Genomic DNA, 17,707 nt, shown 5'->3' on the forward strand with positions numbered 1-17,707 from the left:
CACAAAATTTAATTCAGCAGAGGTAAGTAATGAATAAAAGTCATCATCAGCTCATGGTTCTCTGGCCAATGTGAAATGAGTCGGTGGTTTCAGTCAAATTCCCAGCTAAGAGTGTCAACAGCACAAAACTCACCATTGCATTTCACGCTAATTGGCTTTCTTGTTTGTACTGTTGATAGTCTCAGGAAGACTGAAAATTTGAATGAGAATGGAAACTGAAATATCTTCTCAATGCTGGGGAGGGGAGGGTGTCAAAGTTTAGGTGGACTAGTAGAGTAGTGTTGGTGAAGCTTCCATTGCTCCTGTCTGTGCTGCACCTCTTTCAGTCTCTAGGGCACCTGCCAGTATTTAGCCTTAGATGGAGGTTAGCATTCCCAAGCAACCAGACTCCAAGAAGACCCAATCCTGGCATGCTGGGCACTAATGGAGCGCTCAAAGAACATAAGGCTGTTGCAGAGAAGCTAAGTGAATTCTTTCCATTGGTCTTCATTGCAGAAGATGTGAGGAAGATTCCCACACCTGAGCCATTCTGAGGAACTGTTCCAGATTGAGGGGTCCCTAGAGGAGGTTTTGGAACAAATTGATAAGTTAAACAGTAATAAGTCACCAGGACCAGACCTCCAAGAGTTCTGAAAGAACTCAAATATGAAATTGCATTACTATTAACTGTGATATGTAACTTACCGCTTAAATCAGCCTCTGTACCTGATGACTGGCAGATAGCTAATGTGATGCCCATTTTTATAAAAGGCTCCAGAGGTGATCCTGGCTATTAACAGGCCGGTAAGCCTGACTTCAGTAGCAGGCAAATTGGTGTAATCTATAGTAAAGAACAGAATTATCAGACACAGAGGTGAATACAATGTGTTGGAAAGAGGCAACTCGGCTTTTGTAAAGGGAAATCATGCCTCGCCACACTATTAGAATTATTTAACAGTGTCAGTGCATGTGGACAATGGTGATCCAGTGAATATAGTATACTTGGATTTTCAGAAAGCCTTTGACAAGGTCCCTCACCAGAAGCTCTTAAGCAAAGGGAGTCATGGGATAAGAAGGAAGGTCCGCTAATGTATCAGTAACTGGTTAAAAAATAGGAAAGAAGGAGTAGGAATAAACAATTTTCACAGTGGAGAGAGGTAAATAGCAGGGTTCCCAGGGATCTTGTACTGGGACCAGTGCTGTTCATCATATTAATAAATGATCTGGAAAAAGGGGTAAATAGTAAGGAAGCAAAGTTTGCAGACAATACAAAATTCCTCAAAATAGTTAAGTCCAAAGCAGACCTTGAAAGAGTTACAAAGGGATTGCACAAAGCTGGGTGACTGGGCAACAAAATGGCAGATGAACGGTAGTGTTGATAAATGCAAAGGAATGCACACTAGGAAAACGTAATCCCAATTATACATACAAAATGATGGGGTCTAAATTAACTGTTATCACTCAAGGAAGAGATCTTGGAGACACCGTGGATAGTTTTCTAAAGATATCTGCTCTCTGTGCAGCAGCAATCAAAAAAGCTATCAGAATGTTAGGAACATTTAGGAAATGGATAAATAATAAGATGGAAAATATCATAGTGCTACTGTATAAATCCATGTTATGTCCGCACCTGGAATACTGCGTGGAAAAAGTACAGAAAAGGGCTACCAAAATGATTAAGGATATGGAACAGCTGCCATGTAAGGAAAGATGTAAAGGACTACGACTGTTCACCTTGGAAAAAAGATAACTGAGGGGGAATATGATCGTGGTCTATTAAAATCATGAGAAAGTACAAGGAAAAAGCGAATAGGGAAAGTTATTTACACCTCCTCACAAGAACCAGGGGTCACCCAATTAAATTAATAAGCAGAAGTTTTAATACAAACAAAAGGAAGTACTGCTTCACACAACACAGTCAGCCTGTGAAACTCATTGCTGTGACTGTTGTGAAGGCCAAAAGTATAAAGGGGTTTGAAAAAGAATTAGATAAATTCATGGAGGATAGGTCCATTAATGTCTGTTAGCCAAAACAGTCAGGGATGCAATCCCGTGCCCTGTGTGTCCATGAACCTCTTACCACTAGAATCTGGGCTAAACGACAAGGGATGAATCACTATATAAATTGCCCTGTTCTGTTCACTCTCTCTGAAGAATCTGGCACTTACCACTGTTGTAAGACAGGATACTTCATTGGTCTGATCCAGTATGGCCATTCTTATGTCAAACTAGCCTTTTTCACTAGCTCTAAATTCGCTTAAACAGTGAAATACAGTACTGGTACTGACGTGCATTGTAACTATATACAAAAAAGTGCCTGTTTTTGGCTGTTGGTGTCTTTAACCAACATTAAAACTATAATCAAATTAAAAGCAAAGCCAGCAGCTAGCCTGCACCCTCACACAAACAATAACAAATATAATAAAAATCAATCCCAATAATATTTTTATTGCCACACAAATATCAACCCCTTTTCTGACCTTCACTCCTCAAAACCCTGGGTAGATAAACAAGGTTGCAGCATGCCCTGGAGGTCAAGAAATTCAGGCTGTTTCAGACCAAGTTGGGGAGTTGGTTCCAAAATTGAGGGCACTTTGTGGAGAATGCACTGAGGCAGCTCCCTCTTCTATACTAAGGAACTGCAGCCCAAGCATTTATGCTGATTGCAACTGTGCAATATATCTATATTGGTTTGAATAATTGACAGTACATAATTTTAATCTCAATTACCATCATATATACTATCATTTGTTTCAGTCATATTTACTGAAGATGTCAGTAAATATGACTGACATACTGTGTTGATTGTTGTAAGGCAACCACTGTATCGTCATGCTTAGCTGCATCTGTGTTCAAATATTAAAACACTACAAGTTTGTTTTTGTCTGCATTCTCCATGGACAAATAGGACACCATTGATTTTTCGTATACTTGCAATATAAAATAATTTTGCGCATCTATGTGATCGTGACTGGCTAATGATTACTACTGTAGTTTTACATCACTAAAATAAGAACTGTTTTGCTGAAGATACCATTAGAAAAATACCATCTTTTTAACATTATGCTTAGTTTTGGAAAAACTATAAATTTCCTGTAGTTAATATTGCACATTTTACAAATTTCAAATAAATTTCTGCATTCAAACATGCTGTAATATGTAGGCAGTTATTAATTTTTAAGTAGTTGATACTTATATGAGCAGGAATAATATTGTAAACGGAGGGGGAGGCATTTTATCTTTCATAGTGTGCTTCATTAGAAAACTTCTCTACCTTTATATTTTTGGTGTAACCAGGAGATGAGCTGACTTATCAGACATAGTGTACCTGGTGATCTCATATTTATGCACTGTATTGTGACATTATTTAACAAACATGGGATAATGGAGTCTAAATTCTTTACCAAGAGAGAGAATTCTTTTCTTCCCTGTTGATAAGGCCCTTCATTTTAAGTTTTTACTTATTTTCATTTAAAAAATTATTGGGTTTTACAAAAGCTATTATTTGGTTTTTACTAGTTTTCATCCAAATTTTGGACCACTGAAAATACTAATTATATTAAGAAAATCCAATACATTACACTAAGTAAATCTGTGCTTTTTATCTGTCCTATCATCCCACAATATTTACCCAGAAAACTCTGAAGTTAATTTTTTGCTCCGATTTTCACCCTTTTTTAAAAAATCATTGTAATTAACACTGATAAATTCCTGGGAAATTTTAAAATAAAAATTGAAACAAAGGTCTTTGCTATAAGTAATTCTTTTGAGACTAAGATGGGAAACAGAAGACAGAGGTGCGGAATTTACACAGTATATAATTGACCTGGTAATGTAACACTGGAAAGCAAGGCAAATCGTTTAGCATGCTTTTTTAAAGAATTCAGTAATCACAGAAATATGAATAAGAATCCCAGCTAGGTGTGCCGGTACAAATTGAAGCAAGTGAACTCAAACTTCTTCCTTTACTGTGTAAACTGATTATTGAGAGGGTTGGGGGGAAAACTCTTCTGTCTGTCTTTGATTATGATTTAATTCCCCATATCATCCTGTATTTAGACTTTTTAATTGTTTTATGACATTGTTATTGAAATACATGAAGAGTGTAAAACAGTTAATTTATTCAGTTAGTGCAGTTTTTAATTATCCTCTTAAACTGTAATGAATGACTAGGTCTGCATTCAGAAAGTTCTGTTCTCCTCTTTCTTGAATTGTATGGTGCTAATATTCCATTTTAAAATTAATATTAATTCTGGCTTCTAGATGTCATGTGGCTTTAAACACTCAGCAGTGGTGACCGCAGATGGCAAACTGTTTACATTTGGAAATGGTGACTATGGTCGACTGGGTCTAGGAAACACTTCCAACAAGAAACTTCCTGAAAGAGTGACAGCACTGGAGGGTTATCAGATTGGACAGGCATGGTTTATCTAGTGTTACTTACATGCAATTATGTAACAAAATGTATTTTGTTAGTAACTGTTGTGCCTGAGGATGTTCAGTTGCTATATGATTCTTAGTAGTGTCAGTTTAAGAATTCTCTTTATAATTTTTGTTGATGGTTTTTACTGCCTCTGCATTTTTAATACACTCAGAACTCTCAAATATCTAACCATAATAATCTCTCATTATTTTTTTATTGAATAATCTGATCCTTTTGCTGCAATGGTGTGTCCCCATTTTACAACATTTATAAACATTGAATTGTGAAAAAGAGAGTGATAAAATTAGCCTTTGTTGTTTTAGCCCTAACCATTACTGAATTAATGTTTAAAGAGCTTCAATGAGGATATATAATTTGAAAGCTGTTCTACAGTTTAGGTGAGGGAAGAACTGTCTAAAGAATGTTATTTAAGGGTGTTAATGTATAAACGCTATTATATTACATCGGTATAAAATTTTAAACAAAGGTTTTTAACATTTAACATATTTTTCTAAATGTTTAGAAAAGGGTTTCAGGTTTTTTTATTTTGTTTTTCAGAATGTGGCTTTTTATTTTTTGTATCAGTAAGTTGATGAAAAACTAATTAAAACTGTATTACACTTACCAGGTGGCCTGTGGACTAAACCATACTGTAGTTGTGTCCACAGATGGCTCAATGGTGTGGGCTTTTGGAGATGGAGATTATGGAAAACTTGGTCTGGGAAATTCCACAGCAAAATCCTCACCGCAGGTTAGAATTCATACTGAAATTATCCTTTGAATAATTGTTTAGTGTCTGTAAATGTGTGTTTGCAAATTTTCAACTTCTTATTTTGTTTCATTTGTTATATGATGTAAATTTTCAAAAAGGCATAAGTAACTTTCAGTGGGATTTAGCTGCTTTTGAAAATTTTACTAAGGCAATATATTGACTAGTATAGTTACATGAATCACTAGCTGGTATTTTTACAACACTGGTATCTGAGGGTTGGGTTTTCAAAGGAGCCTGTGGGAATTAGGCACCCAACTTCCATTGAAAATTCCCAGCTGAGTGCTTAGCATGCAAACAATTATCCATTGTTCTGTTAAACTGAGACTAATAATTACCACCATGGTCTCTCTAAACCATAGCAACCACCCTTCTGCAACTCTAGAAATAGTAGAAACCTGAAGGCTAGCTTGAAGGAGTGAGATTTTTACCTCAGTGTAGAGATGCATTCAGACTCATTTAACGTGGAATAATATGTTAATATAATTAAATTTGACAAGATATTAGTGTCTTTGTTTAATACATTCAAGTTTAATACAAGAACCACACTAAAGCTATAACCTATAAATTGTCTTTCTGAGAATTATAAACCACTTTTTGGGAGGAGGGGGAAATGGAGGAGTTTTTTGTCTACTTTCCATATGTATACTCATAGAACAGTATTTAGCTCTTTCTTTCTTATTCTCAGAAAGTGGATATTCTTTGTGGAATTGGAATAAAGAAAGTTGCCTGTGGAACGCAGTTTTCTGTTGCATTGACAAAAGATGGTCATGTATATACTTTTGGACAAGGTAAGTTGCCCATATAGAGGGATTTCTATATTGTAGGCTTTCATACGTTTAAAGATATATAGAAGCCAATAATGTTTTAGATTATTGACCCCACCATATGATACCCGCCCAACCATACAGTACATAAGCGATCATTTATAGACTTGGCAATTATTAGTCTATAATTATAATTCCCACCACTGTTGCATAACCACTAATATAATCATTAAAAGTAAAAAGGAAGAATATTAGATATAAAATATATTAAATCATAATACAGTGTTACTCTACAGATTGTGCTAGAGTCTCATGTAAATGTGACCTTATGAGGCAAATTACTTTTTGACGCATTCTTAAAATCCAAATTAACAGTTGTGTATTTATTTTTCAAGGAAGACAAACTTAATATAAACACTAATCTCTTTTACCTGTAACCTTTCAGATTTTTTTCCTGAACCTTGATTAAATTTGATATGAACAGAGGTATAGATTGTACCCATGTTCAATTACTGTCATTAACCATGCACTTACAGAGGCTGTGTAGAAATCTATAGAATTGAGGCTTCAAGTGAAATTAGTTGAATGTTTTTCATTTACCTCCTTGTGGACATCAACCTTAATCACAAAATCACTGTACAGTCTAGCACCAAAAGGTGTGATTGGCTGAATCAGGCTTAAAACACAAATAGCAGGAACTTCAGATCAGTACTGAGGGATACTGACAAAGCTTTTCAGGGAAATAAGTGCCCACTTGGTCTGTCTCTAGCCAATGCCATTAGTATCCACTTACATGAATACTGTCTCTCTCTCCCCATAATAAAATTAGCCCTTAGAAAGGACTGTGGTGTTTATGTACTACATGAGAATTTTTTGTGCAATTTTAGATCGGCTGATTGGCTTGCCTGAGGGCCGAGCTCGAAATCACAACAGACCACAGCAAGTTCCAGTGCTGTCAGGAATCTTCATTGAAGATATAGCTGTAGGAGCAGAGCATACACTAGCTTTATCATCATCTGGTGATGTGTATGCCTGGGGTAGCAACTCAGAAGGGCAGGTGTGTACAATATCATGTTTATTTCAGATGTTCATAAAAATAAGTACAGCTTCCTAGATGCACTTGGAATCTTTTAGTGAAGAGTAAGTAAAGAAAAATACGATGCAATATTGGCACTTTTCCCCTCTCCTCTTATTATAACATTTTTAATTTGGGGATTATTGAAAACATGGTGAAAATGTCACAAATTTTTTGAAACTTTTTTTACTAATTTCTCAAAATTTCATCTAATTTTTTAAACATAAAACATTTACAACCAATTTGAAACTTGAAAACAAACTGTAAAAATTTAATCAATTTTTTTCCATTTGGAAAAATCTAAATTCCAACAAAAAATGTCAAATTTGAACATTTTGACCAGCTGTAGTTATTATCAGCGAGTTGTCATGGTCTGTTGCAATAGTTATTGGTCTGTTTTGGTCCATGACCCAAAAAATGTCCCATGACCCCATGGTACCTGTCAAACCATTGCAGATTCATGGATTGTTGGATTTGGGTTATGGGATGGCATTTTGACCATTTTGTGGGTTGCAGATTTAAGCAGGAGACTCGAAGTGTGTGCAACTGGTGTGCCGAGGATAGTGGAGGGATTGGTACGTCAGCATTGTTGGGGTGAGCAGGCTATTTTGAATTAATCCCTAAAGAAAAAGCCTTGGACTTTCTCTGTAGTGAAAGTGTTGTATTTTTATGGAAGGGTAAACATTTGTTTGGTTTAAAAAAATATATAGTCTGTATTCTAAAAGACTGTTCGTTTTATATGTCCTCCACTGCAACGTCAATGATTTATAACTTTTATACAATTATTTATATCATTTGGTTTTAGAATATGAAATTCAAATGGGATTTACAGGTCTGTCGCATCTTACGCGCATTTAACATGCGCGATTTCAACTTTACGCGGTCGGCCAAAAAAAAAAAGAGAGAAACAATTTTAATACTATACCTGTAGTGTGGGCGATTTCACCCGCCACTGAACTCAATGGGGTTTTGGCTATACGCGGTTTTCGCTTTACGTGCTAACTGCGTAACGGAACCCCCGCGTAAGATGAGACAGACCTGTATGTAATAAATGTTTTTCTTTTACAGAGGATACATTTTAAAAGCCTATTGTGGGAATTTATATATTAGAACCAAAAAAAACCCCAACTTTAAATAGCAAACACAGAAATAATAAAACACAAATAATCATTATTAAACAGTCATTATGAGCCATTGAATCACAAAATATATATATATTTTTTATTCTGCAAAACACCATGTACAAAGTTGGTCACAAATCATAAACCATAGTCAGTCTAAAAGCTATCAGGTATGTAGGTCACAATTATGTGGAATAGCTTATCCATTTTGTATTTAAATGTCATTTTATTCATTAAATGTGATTTAGCTGATGTAGGCAGCTATTTTCTTTAATCATAGGTGTAATATATTAAAGGAATATAGCTAGTAAATGCTATATCACGTTCTCTAGTAAAAGTTTTCTCTCCCAGCATATGCTGAGAGTGTCATCTTACCAGTTTTCATCTCCTATACCTTTTGAACTTCTGCTTAAAGAATTTTGCAAATAATAAAGCTAATTTTTGGTCCTATTAATAGAACCTCATGATACATCCTTTTTTAAATCTGTTGTAAATTGCTAGCTTGGACTGGGCCATACCAACCATGTCAGAGAACCAACCTTAATAACTGTTCTACAAGGAAAGAATATTCGACAGATCTCAGCAGGACGTTGTCACAGTGCCGCCTGGACTGCCCCACCTGTCCCACCAAGAGCTCCAGGTGAAGAATAGATGATTGCTTGTATTATATTTTATTCGGCTTTTATGAGTTTTTAGTGCATGTCCCTGTATACAGTATAATACAGCAAGAACCTATTAAAATTTGTATGCAGTGTTGTTATAGCTGTGTCAGTCCCAGGATGATATTAGACAAGGTGGGTGAGGTAATATCTTTTCTTGTCTATTAAAATTTGTTTCACTATAGGCCCAAAACTGCTTCCACTGTAGCCCACAGGAATTTTGCCATTAGCTTAAAGAGGAGCAAGATCAGGCACTTTATGAAATAATTTCTTGTTTTCTGTGGTAGGTGTGTCAGTGCCTTTACAGCTTGGTTTACCTGATGCCATTCCACCACAGTATGGGGCCCTGAAGGAAGTGAGCATTCATACAGTGAGAGCGAGACTCAGACTGCTGTACCATTTTTCAGACCTCATGTACTCTTCATGGAGATTACTTAATCTCAGCCCCAATAACCAGGTAAAACATTATTTTGAAATGAGTTAACAAATTTATTTTTGTGCCCTGTCACCAAAGTGTACTCCCCCAAAATCCAATTCTGATAATAGTGCTCTCTTGTCTTTGTGTCTGTAGAATCAAAACTTCATTAAATCAATCTCTCCCAAAAATAGTTTAAATAAATTGTGATTTATGTGAATCTTGACATTTCAGTATCTTAATGTCATAAACCCATTAGCCTAACATCTATAATTGGTGAGAAACATTTTTGTAAGATTCTGGTAAGACTAAAATCCCTTTTTATGTAGTTCTTTTTGTATATTTTCATCAATTTCTGAACTATTATGAGGAAAGTTCAGGTAGTATTTAATTATGGAGATTCTTATTCCAGAAATATTGGAATTAATATGAATAAACTAAAGCATTTTATGTTTATGCATATGCTGTTGTATTACAGAACAGCACATCTCATTACAATGCTGGAACATGGGGAATAGTCCAAGGACAACTAAGACCATTATTGGCACCAAGAGTCTACACACTTCCCATGGTACGCTCCATTGGAAAAACCATGGTTCAGGGGAAAAATTACGGGCCTCAAATTACTGTAAAAAGAATATCAACCAGGTCAGTATTGGCTCCTTTGTGTTTGTGAAAGATTTGATGTCAAGCCCTAAATCAACCCACACAGTGGGTTAATACATGGTATGGGGATGTGATTTCTAAAGCATGCTAATATATTGTGCATTCAGGGCCGGCTCTAGGCACCAGCGTCCCAAGCATGTGCTTGGGGCGGCACTTTTCAAGAGGCGGCACTCTGGCTTTTTTTTTTTTTTTTTTTTTTGCTTGGGGCCGGCCCTGTGTGCATTAATTGGTCTATGTAGACCCTGCTATAATGTACCAAAGGCTCTCTCTCATGCGCTTTCCATTAAAGTGAACTCTGGAGCCTCTAGTGCGCACCACGAAGGCTCTGTTTGGACCAATTAACACACAACATTTTAGCGTGCTTTAGAAATCACCCCTGTAGTGCGCATTACCCTACTGTGTAGACAAGCCTTTAGAGTATACAAAAGTGATCTTTCTGTGAATTACATTTTCTGTCACTTTCTTTTTCATTGAAGAGGTCGGAAATGTAAGCCTATTTTTGTACAAATAGCAAGACAAGTGGTAAAGCTGAATGCTTCAGACCTTCGCCTACCTTCCCGTGCCTGGAAAGTGAAATTGGTTGGAGAAGGGGCTGATGATGCAGGGGGGGTGTTTGATGACACTATTACAGAAATGTGCCAGGTATGACAAATATTTTAAATATCTCAAAGCACACGATTTGTTTTTCAATTCCTATGACCACTTCCTGTTGTGCAGCACTTTGGCCCAAATCTTCTCATCTGATTCCCAGCCTGTGTACTAGTGTGTGCACTGGTACCTGCATGAAGGAAAGAAATCTTTCTCCTTGGCCATGCCTTCGAGTGGCAGCAGTTCTGAGGCTACACTAGGGCCACCATGCATCTTCCACAACGTGGGAGGAGGACAGCAGATCTTGCATAGCATGTTAACTCTTGATGGTGCCATTAAATGCTGTTACTATAGTATGTACATAGCTATTCTGTGCTAGCCTCAGAAATGCAGCAAAATCAATTTAAATAAAATACCATCACAAATCAGACACAGATTTCTGGTTCTTAGATTATTCTGTTATTTTCTTCTAGTTTTATCATGGTAAAAATATTTACCATGTGCTGATTTCCTAAAAAAAAATTCAAAATGCTTCTTCTGGCAAAATTATCATTAAGATAATACAATGTGCTGAATTATAATGTTTAAGAAGTACTTTTCTTTTTATTTTTAAGGAACTTGAAACTGGTGTGGTAGACCTGCTTATTCCTTCCCCAAATGCTACCGCTGAAGTAGGCTACAATAGGGATAGGTAAGTTGGACAGCATTTCATCTTATTACAGGATATTAGCTGACAAAATGGAAGAAAAAACTTCCTGTAACAGCTGTTTTGCCAAATGTTGAGGCTTCTTGATTGCTCCATCCTGGGCACTCTTTTTTCTCACCCTTGTTATGTAGGGGTTATTTCAAGGTGAGGGAGGGGGCAAGGCCAGAGCATGATGCACCTGCAGGTAATGGTTCCCAAGAGGTAGCTCTAGCAGCTAGGTTTGCTGGAGCATAAATTAAAGCAACACTGAAGGTGCTCTAGCTCAGTTATTCTCAACCAGGGGTCCAGGTTTCGGGGTCCTCGAAGCAGGGCCAACGTTAGACTCACATGGGGCTGAAGCCTGGGTCCCTGAGCCCTATCACTCTGGCACTGAAGCCAAAGCCTGAGCAACTCAGCTTTTCAGGCAGTTGCCCTTCTTGCTACCCCTAACACCAGCCCTGGCTTTTATATGCAGAAACAAGTTGTTGTGGCACAGGTGGGCCGTGGAGTTCTTATATTATGCAGGGGGGCCTCAGAAAGAAAAAGGCTGAGCATCCCTGATCTAGCTTGTGGCTGGAGCCAGTTTGGCTCTGGCAACTTTCTGGATTTGGGAAGAGGGCAGAAAGATAACATCAATCTACCTATTCTCCCCTTCTCCAGATTTGCTGAATGCTGCTATGGTAAACTTGGGGAGCTTGCCCTACATGTAGCTGTCTTTTAACTTGTAGCCATATGAAGAAGTGAGAGGTTGATTTTATTGAAGCCTTTACATTGTTTCTGTTTTCTTTTAGGTTTCTTTTTAACTCTTCAGCCTGTTTAGATGAACATCTGATGCAGTTTAAGTTCTTAGGCATTCTGATGGGCGTGGCGATTCGTACCAAGAAGCCTTTAGATCTTCATTTGGCCCCAATGGTTTGGAAGCAACTTTGTTGTATCCCACTTACTTTGGAAGATTTAGAGGAGGTGGACTTGCTGTATGTGCAGACCCTTAACAGCATTCTTCACATTGAAGACAGTGGGATTACTGAAGAGAATTTCCATGAGGTAAGCTATGGAAATATGCTTCCTCCCTTCTCCCCCACAAATCTTCTGAATCCAGTTATTTTTATAGACTGATCTTAATTACAATGCACTAATTTAAAAAAAAATTGAGGTGGCATTTATACTTTAAGGTAACAGACACCTCATAACTGCCTCAGATGGATATAATCTGATATTCATAGTTATTGCTAAGTGACTTATGGTAATTTTTAATTCAATACTTTACCCAAATATCTTATCCTGCACAATACTTTTTCTTTTCTGTTAATAGATGATTCCTCTAGATTCCTTTGTCGGACAAAGTGCTGATGGTAAAATGGTTCCCATAATTCCTGGTGGGAACAGTATCCCACTTACCTTTTCAAACAGGAAAGAATATGTGGAGAGGGCAATTGAGTACAGACTTCATGAAATTGACCGTCAGGTGAGAATCTCACTGAACTCTACCTATTTTGTTAATTGGATGGTGACCATCACAATATGCCAAAAATAACAAAGATTTTGGTTTACACATTTATTGGATTTTTCCTCTGTGTTTTTTCAAATAATTTGCGAGTCATTTTTAAATTAAATCTGATTCACATCTCAGCTGTTACCCAGCTGTCTAGAATGTCAAGAAAGACCACAAGAGTACTGAAAAACTGAGGACTTGCTTTATATTCATCAGAATTGCCCCATTGAGATCATTAAATTGACTGGGAAACAAAACGGGGATCACACAGAAAGCTGAGCACCTTTAACCCTGCATTTACAGCAGCACATAATCTGGCACATGTCATTGGGAAGCAATAATATTTGTTTAACTTATTAATGGATGGTGGCTATATTTTTACTTAATATTTACCTTACCTGCTTTTGAATAGTAACTGTAAACACTTTTTAATAAGTGGATTGAAAAAGTATGTAGTAATCTATGTAAATACCTTTGTATCATCTGCTGAAATGCTATTTTGTCACTTATACAGTAGCATTATGTAAATCAAATGGGAGCCTTGTATCTTAATACAGCAACATTACTCTAGGGAACTAATTTTCCTCTTTCTCCAAAGATAGATGCACACAAGGTCACATGGCTGTTCCACTTTAGGGCAGTAGCCCTCTCAGTACTGACCCCAAGACCTTAAGTCTTTCAGATCAAAGATAGACCTTTTTTTTTAACATGGTTTCATTCCAGTCCTAGCAGTATGCTGACAACAAAGTTTTTGGTTTAGCAGATGCTCATTTGTGTTGATAACTCTTCCACTTTTTTAGATGATTTTATTGAGGTCTTTTCTTAGCATGAAAGTACTATAAAATCATTTTGGTGAAAGATAATTCTCTGCAACAAGTCAACAATTTTTGAGGGGGAATGTTATCCTTTGAAGGGAGCCATATGCATTACTACGTGGTTTTTTGTATTTAGGTGATGACTTAAACTGTACCCTTAACCCAGGGGTCAGCAACCTTTCAGAATTGGTGTGCCAAGTCTTCATTTATTCACTGTAATTTAAGGTTTCGCGTGCCAATAATACATTTTACATTTACAGGGGCCAGCGGACAGAACCCCAGACTGGCAGCGAGCTGAGCCGCTCAGCCCGCTCCCGGCCCGAGGTTCTGTCCGCTGGCCCCTGCCAGCTGGGGTCCCGGCTGCTGGCCCCGCTCAGTCCGCTGCCGGCCTGGGGTTCTGTCCATCCAGGTCAGCAGCAGGCTGAGCGGGGCCGGCGGCCGGGACCCCGGCTGGCAAGGGGCTTATGGCCGGAAACCCAGACCAGCAACGGGCTGAGCGGGGCTGGCGGCCGGGACCCCGGCTGGCAGGGGGCCAGTGGACAGAACCCCAGACCAGTACCCCAGGGCAGCAGCAGAGCCCCCGAGGCCAGCAGCAGAGTACCACTGAAAATCAGCTTGTGTGCCGCCTTTGGCACGCGTGCCATAGGTTGCTGACCCCTGTCTTAGCCTGTTCATCTACATGTGTATTCATTCTCAAAGTCTTATCTTTGTATACGGATTGTGTGCTAAGGATCCGAAATAAGTGTAATGACTCTTTTAGTAACTATTCTTTTTGGGTTAAAGGTGGCTGCTGTGAGAGAAGGAATGTCTTGGATTGTTCCAGTTCCCTTGTTGTCTCTTCTGACGGCTAAGCAATTGGAACAGATGGTTTGTGGAATGCCAGAAATCTCAGTTGAGGTCCTGAAGAAAGTTGTGCGGTACAGAGAGGTTGATGAACAGCATCAGTTAGTTCAGTGGTTCTGGCACACCCTCGAAGAGTTTTCAAATGAGGAAAGAGTCCTTTTCATGAGGTTTGTGTCAGGAAGATCTCGATTGCCAGCAAACACTGCTGATATCTCTCAGCGATTCCAAATAATGAAGGTTGATAGGGTAAGATGCTATTTTCTTAATATGTTGTTCATTTCTGTCCACTTTAATCAATCCTTTGGCAAAAAGCGCTAAATTTCACTAACATTAAGCCCAGAGGCACTGTGCATTATGGAGTGGACTTCTGACTCCTAGAGCCATAGGATTTAATTATATAATAGTGCCTAACATTGCGTGAATTATATTGTAATTCACTCAGCACTTTGAACATATAAAGTGTAAATGTAATTATTAGGTGGAGTTCAGGCTGGTGTCTAAACAACACAGTGTGAATTATTGCACCGTATTTAATCTACAGTAATTTCCTACTACAATACATTTTCTGATTTAGTATTTTAAAGATTAAAAAAAACCCAACCCTAATGAAGTCTTGTTCCGTCTCTATGACAGCGTTCTCAATATACTACATTATAGAATGACTTGGGAAAATGGAAAATAGAAATGAAGCTGCTGAAACTGTTGGCATGTCAATTGCCACCAAATATCACCCTCTTACCCATGTGGAAGCCCACTACATTCAGACACTACCCCAAGAAATACAGTTGCAGCTCACTGGCTTCTAATGCATTGGTTGAAAACTGACTGCAGCTATTTCTTAAGATTTAGAACAAATTTAACTGTGTTTAAAGCTACCTTATGGATATAGCTTCATGAAAATTAAGTATTCACGTTACAATTGGAACACTCCTCCGTATTATCATAATATGAAAAGAACCTTGAAAGGGATATTCATGGTATTTTGAAAGCTAGATAGTAAGTAGAAACTGATAATATTTTGCTGCTCCTAATAATTAAGTTCTGCACTTTAAGAAGTTATTTTCTAAACAGAAATTAATCTTGTATTTAAAAGGTATTTTCTTTACTTTTTAATTTAGGATAATTGTAATATGTCTACCTGCATGCCTCCTGTAGTTTCAATTGGATACAAAATTTTTACTGCTTGGTCTAAATTATTATTTAATATATTGCAGTAGACAAACACCTGGAAGTTCCACTCTTAAAATAGATGCATGTCATTGGTGGTTGAAATCATTTATTGGGTGGATGGTAGTGGTGGTGTTTTAATTATTTGGGGCTGAAATTTTTTTTTAAAATGTAAGATGGTACAAGTCTTGTCTTTTTGTTAAGAGGAATTCTTTACTGCTTGTTGGCTTGATTAATGAGAGCTTATTGTGGATGAGAGGAGGGTGCTTTTTTTTAAAGTTATTTTTTGGGCAGGGAAATATACTGAATTTGCTACACCTTTTAATTTCCTTTGCAGTTTTAACCATGTCCTACTTTTTGTCTGTTTCCACAGCCTTATGACAGCTTGCCTACCTCACAGACTTGTTTCTTTCAACTGAGGCTTCCACCGTACTCCAGTCAACTAATCATGGCAGAGCGTTTGCGGTATGCAATCAATAATTGCAGGTCTATAGATATGGACAATTACATGCTCTCGCGCAATGTGGACAATGCAGAGGGCTCGGACACAGATTATTAACTTTCTGTGAACAAAATCATCTTCCTTTTATTACAAATAGTGCCCTAAGTCCAACTCAATGTTGACACAATTTTATGGTAACCATAGATGTTTTAGAAGCATAAACAGACATTAATAAGCAGTGGCCACATTTTAGTTACTCGAAATGTAACAACAAATTAGATGTTTTTATTTTTTGGTGATTGTTTAAAAAAAAAAAAAGGGCAAAAACCCCCCCAAAAGTGCAGTCAGTAAGTTTTTTCCATATTTTGGTCACTTTTGATAATTTTGCATGGAGCCATTTTGGTGCATTTTTTGTTGGGAATGGTACATTTGTAAGCCCTCCCAGTGAACATGAAGAGTTGTACATTGTGTATAATTGTTCATTAGCAAGGACAGTTTTACATGAATAGTCCTATATTTATTTTGTTTTAATTTGAATTGCCTGTGCAGGGTTCCTTATGCGGAGAAAATAAAGCAAATACAAGAATGAGTGGGGGGTTTTGTTTGTGTGTTTTCAACTGTTTACAGGGTTTATTCAGCATTTATAAATTTAGACTTTTAAACTTCTCAGTTAGCAAATCTGTTAGGATGTTTGAAACAGTGTCAGATAGCTTATTTGCAGATGAATAGCCATTGTATATATGGTTACTATGCATTGCATGTTGAACAGTATACCAGCATTTTAATAACATTGCAGCATTGACTTACATCTTGTCCATACACAGTTTTGTCAACAAAAGTCAGCTTTTGTCAACAAAAGGCTGGAGGTGTACACACTGAAGTGCTCCTCCGTCCGATACAACTCCCCTGCTATACTGACATAATAAAACCACCTCCACAAGTGGCATAGAGCTTTTTGCGACATAGTTAGAGTGACACAGCATCAGTGTAGACACCTCACTTGGTTATGTTGCCCTAATTGGCTTCCAGGAGGTGTCCCATGATGCTTATCATGACTGCTCTGGTCAGCAGTTTGAACTCTGCTGCCCTGAAGGTACACAGGTATGCACCTCTCTCCCCTTTTAAAGCCCAGGAATTTTTGAAATTCCTCTTCCTGTTTGCTCAGCATGCACAGTTCACACAGCCTGTTCCCAGCTGATCACGCCAGCTTTACGCAGCAGACACGCTCCTGCGTGGAGCACACCGGAGCTGTTGGATCTGCTAAATATATGGGGAGAGGAGGCTCTGCAGTTGCACCTTCGCACCAGCTGTAGGAATTTTGATACCTACGAGCTGATTGCTAGTGGCATGCAGAAGAAGAGGCATGGAAGGGACATGCAGCAGTGTCATGCTAAAATCAAGAGGCTGAGGCAAGCATATCAGAAGGCAAAGGAGGCCAACCGTTGCTTTGGTGTGGCGCCAAAAACATGCCGCTTCTATAAGGAGCTGCATGCCATCCTCGGCGGCAACCCCACCTCCACCGCCAAGAGCCCCATCGATACTTCTGGGGGACTGGAGGCAGCGGCCACCGGACTCAACCCCAATGAGGAAGTGCTGGAGAGAATGTGGAGCTGGATGACGATGTGGAGTACATTGCTGGGTCGTCTGGTGATGCGACGAGTCAGGACCTCATTACCACTCCTGAGGGGTCTAGCCAGTCCCAGCACTCCAGCTCCGGTAAGTGCTCATTTTGCTTTGATACTACACGGTAAGAGGAGATTGAGTTCTCATGCACTTTATTATGTGGTAGAGGAGGGATAAG

At 38.2% G+C, this 17,707-nt stretch overlaps 1 protein-coding gene across 1 annotated transcript in view; it reads left to right on the forward strand.

The window, feature by feature from the left end:
* Positions 1-16,482, forward strand: part of HERC1 (HECT and RLD domain containing E3 ubiquitin protein ligase family member 1) — a 210,280-nt gene extending 193,798 nt beyond the window's left edge. Inside the window, exons 66-78 of the mRNA XM_065411752.1 lie at positions 4,243-4,398; positions 5,031-5,153; positions 5,860-5,962; positions 6,826-6,995; positions 8,636-8,774; positions 9,081-9,250; positions 9,687-9,856; positions 10,351-10,516; positions 11,077-11,153; positions 11,939-12,191; positions 12,460-12,612; positions 14,238-14,543; positions 15,838-16,482. Coding sequence (XP_065267824.1) covers positions 4,243-4,398; positions 5,031-5,153; positions 5,860-5,962; positions 6,826-6,995; positions 8,636-8,774; positions 9,081-9,250; positions 9,687-9,856; positions 10,351-10,516; positions 11,077-11,153; positions 11,939-12,191; positions 12,460-12,612; positions 14,238-14,543; positions 15,838-16,023 — 2,172 coding nt within the window. The 3' untranslated portion in view covers positions 16,024-16,482. The remainder of the gene's footprint in view (positions 1-4,242; positions 4,399-5,030; positions 5,154-5,859; positions 5,963-6,825; positions 6,996-8,635; positions 8,775-9,080; positions 9,251-9,686; positions 9,857-10,350; positions 10,517-11,076; positions 11,154-11,938; positions 12,192-12,459; positions 12,613-14,237; positions 14,544-15,837) is intronic.
* The last annotated feature ends 1,225 nt before the right edge of the window (positions 16,483-17,707 follow it).

The sequence above is a fragment of the Emys orbicularis genome, chromosome 10, assembly GCF_028017835.1.
Source record: "Emys orbicularis isolate rEmyOrb1 chromosome 10, rEmyOrb1.hap1, whole genome shotgun sequence".
NCBI lineage: Eukaryota > Metazoa > Chordata > Testudines > Emydidae > Emys > Emys orbicularis.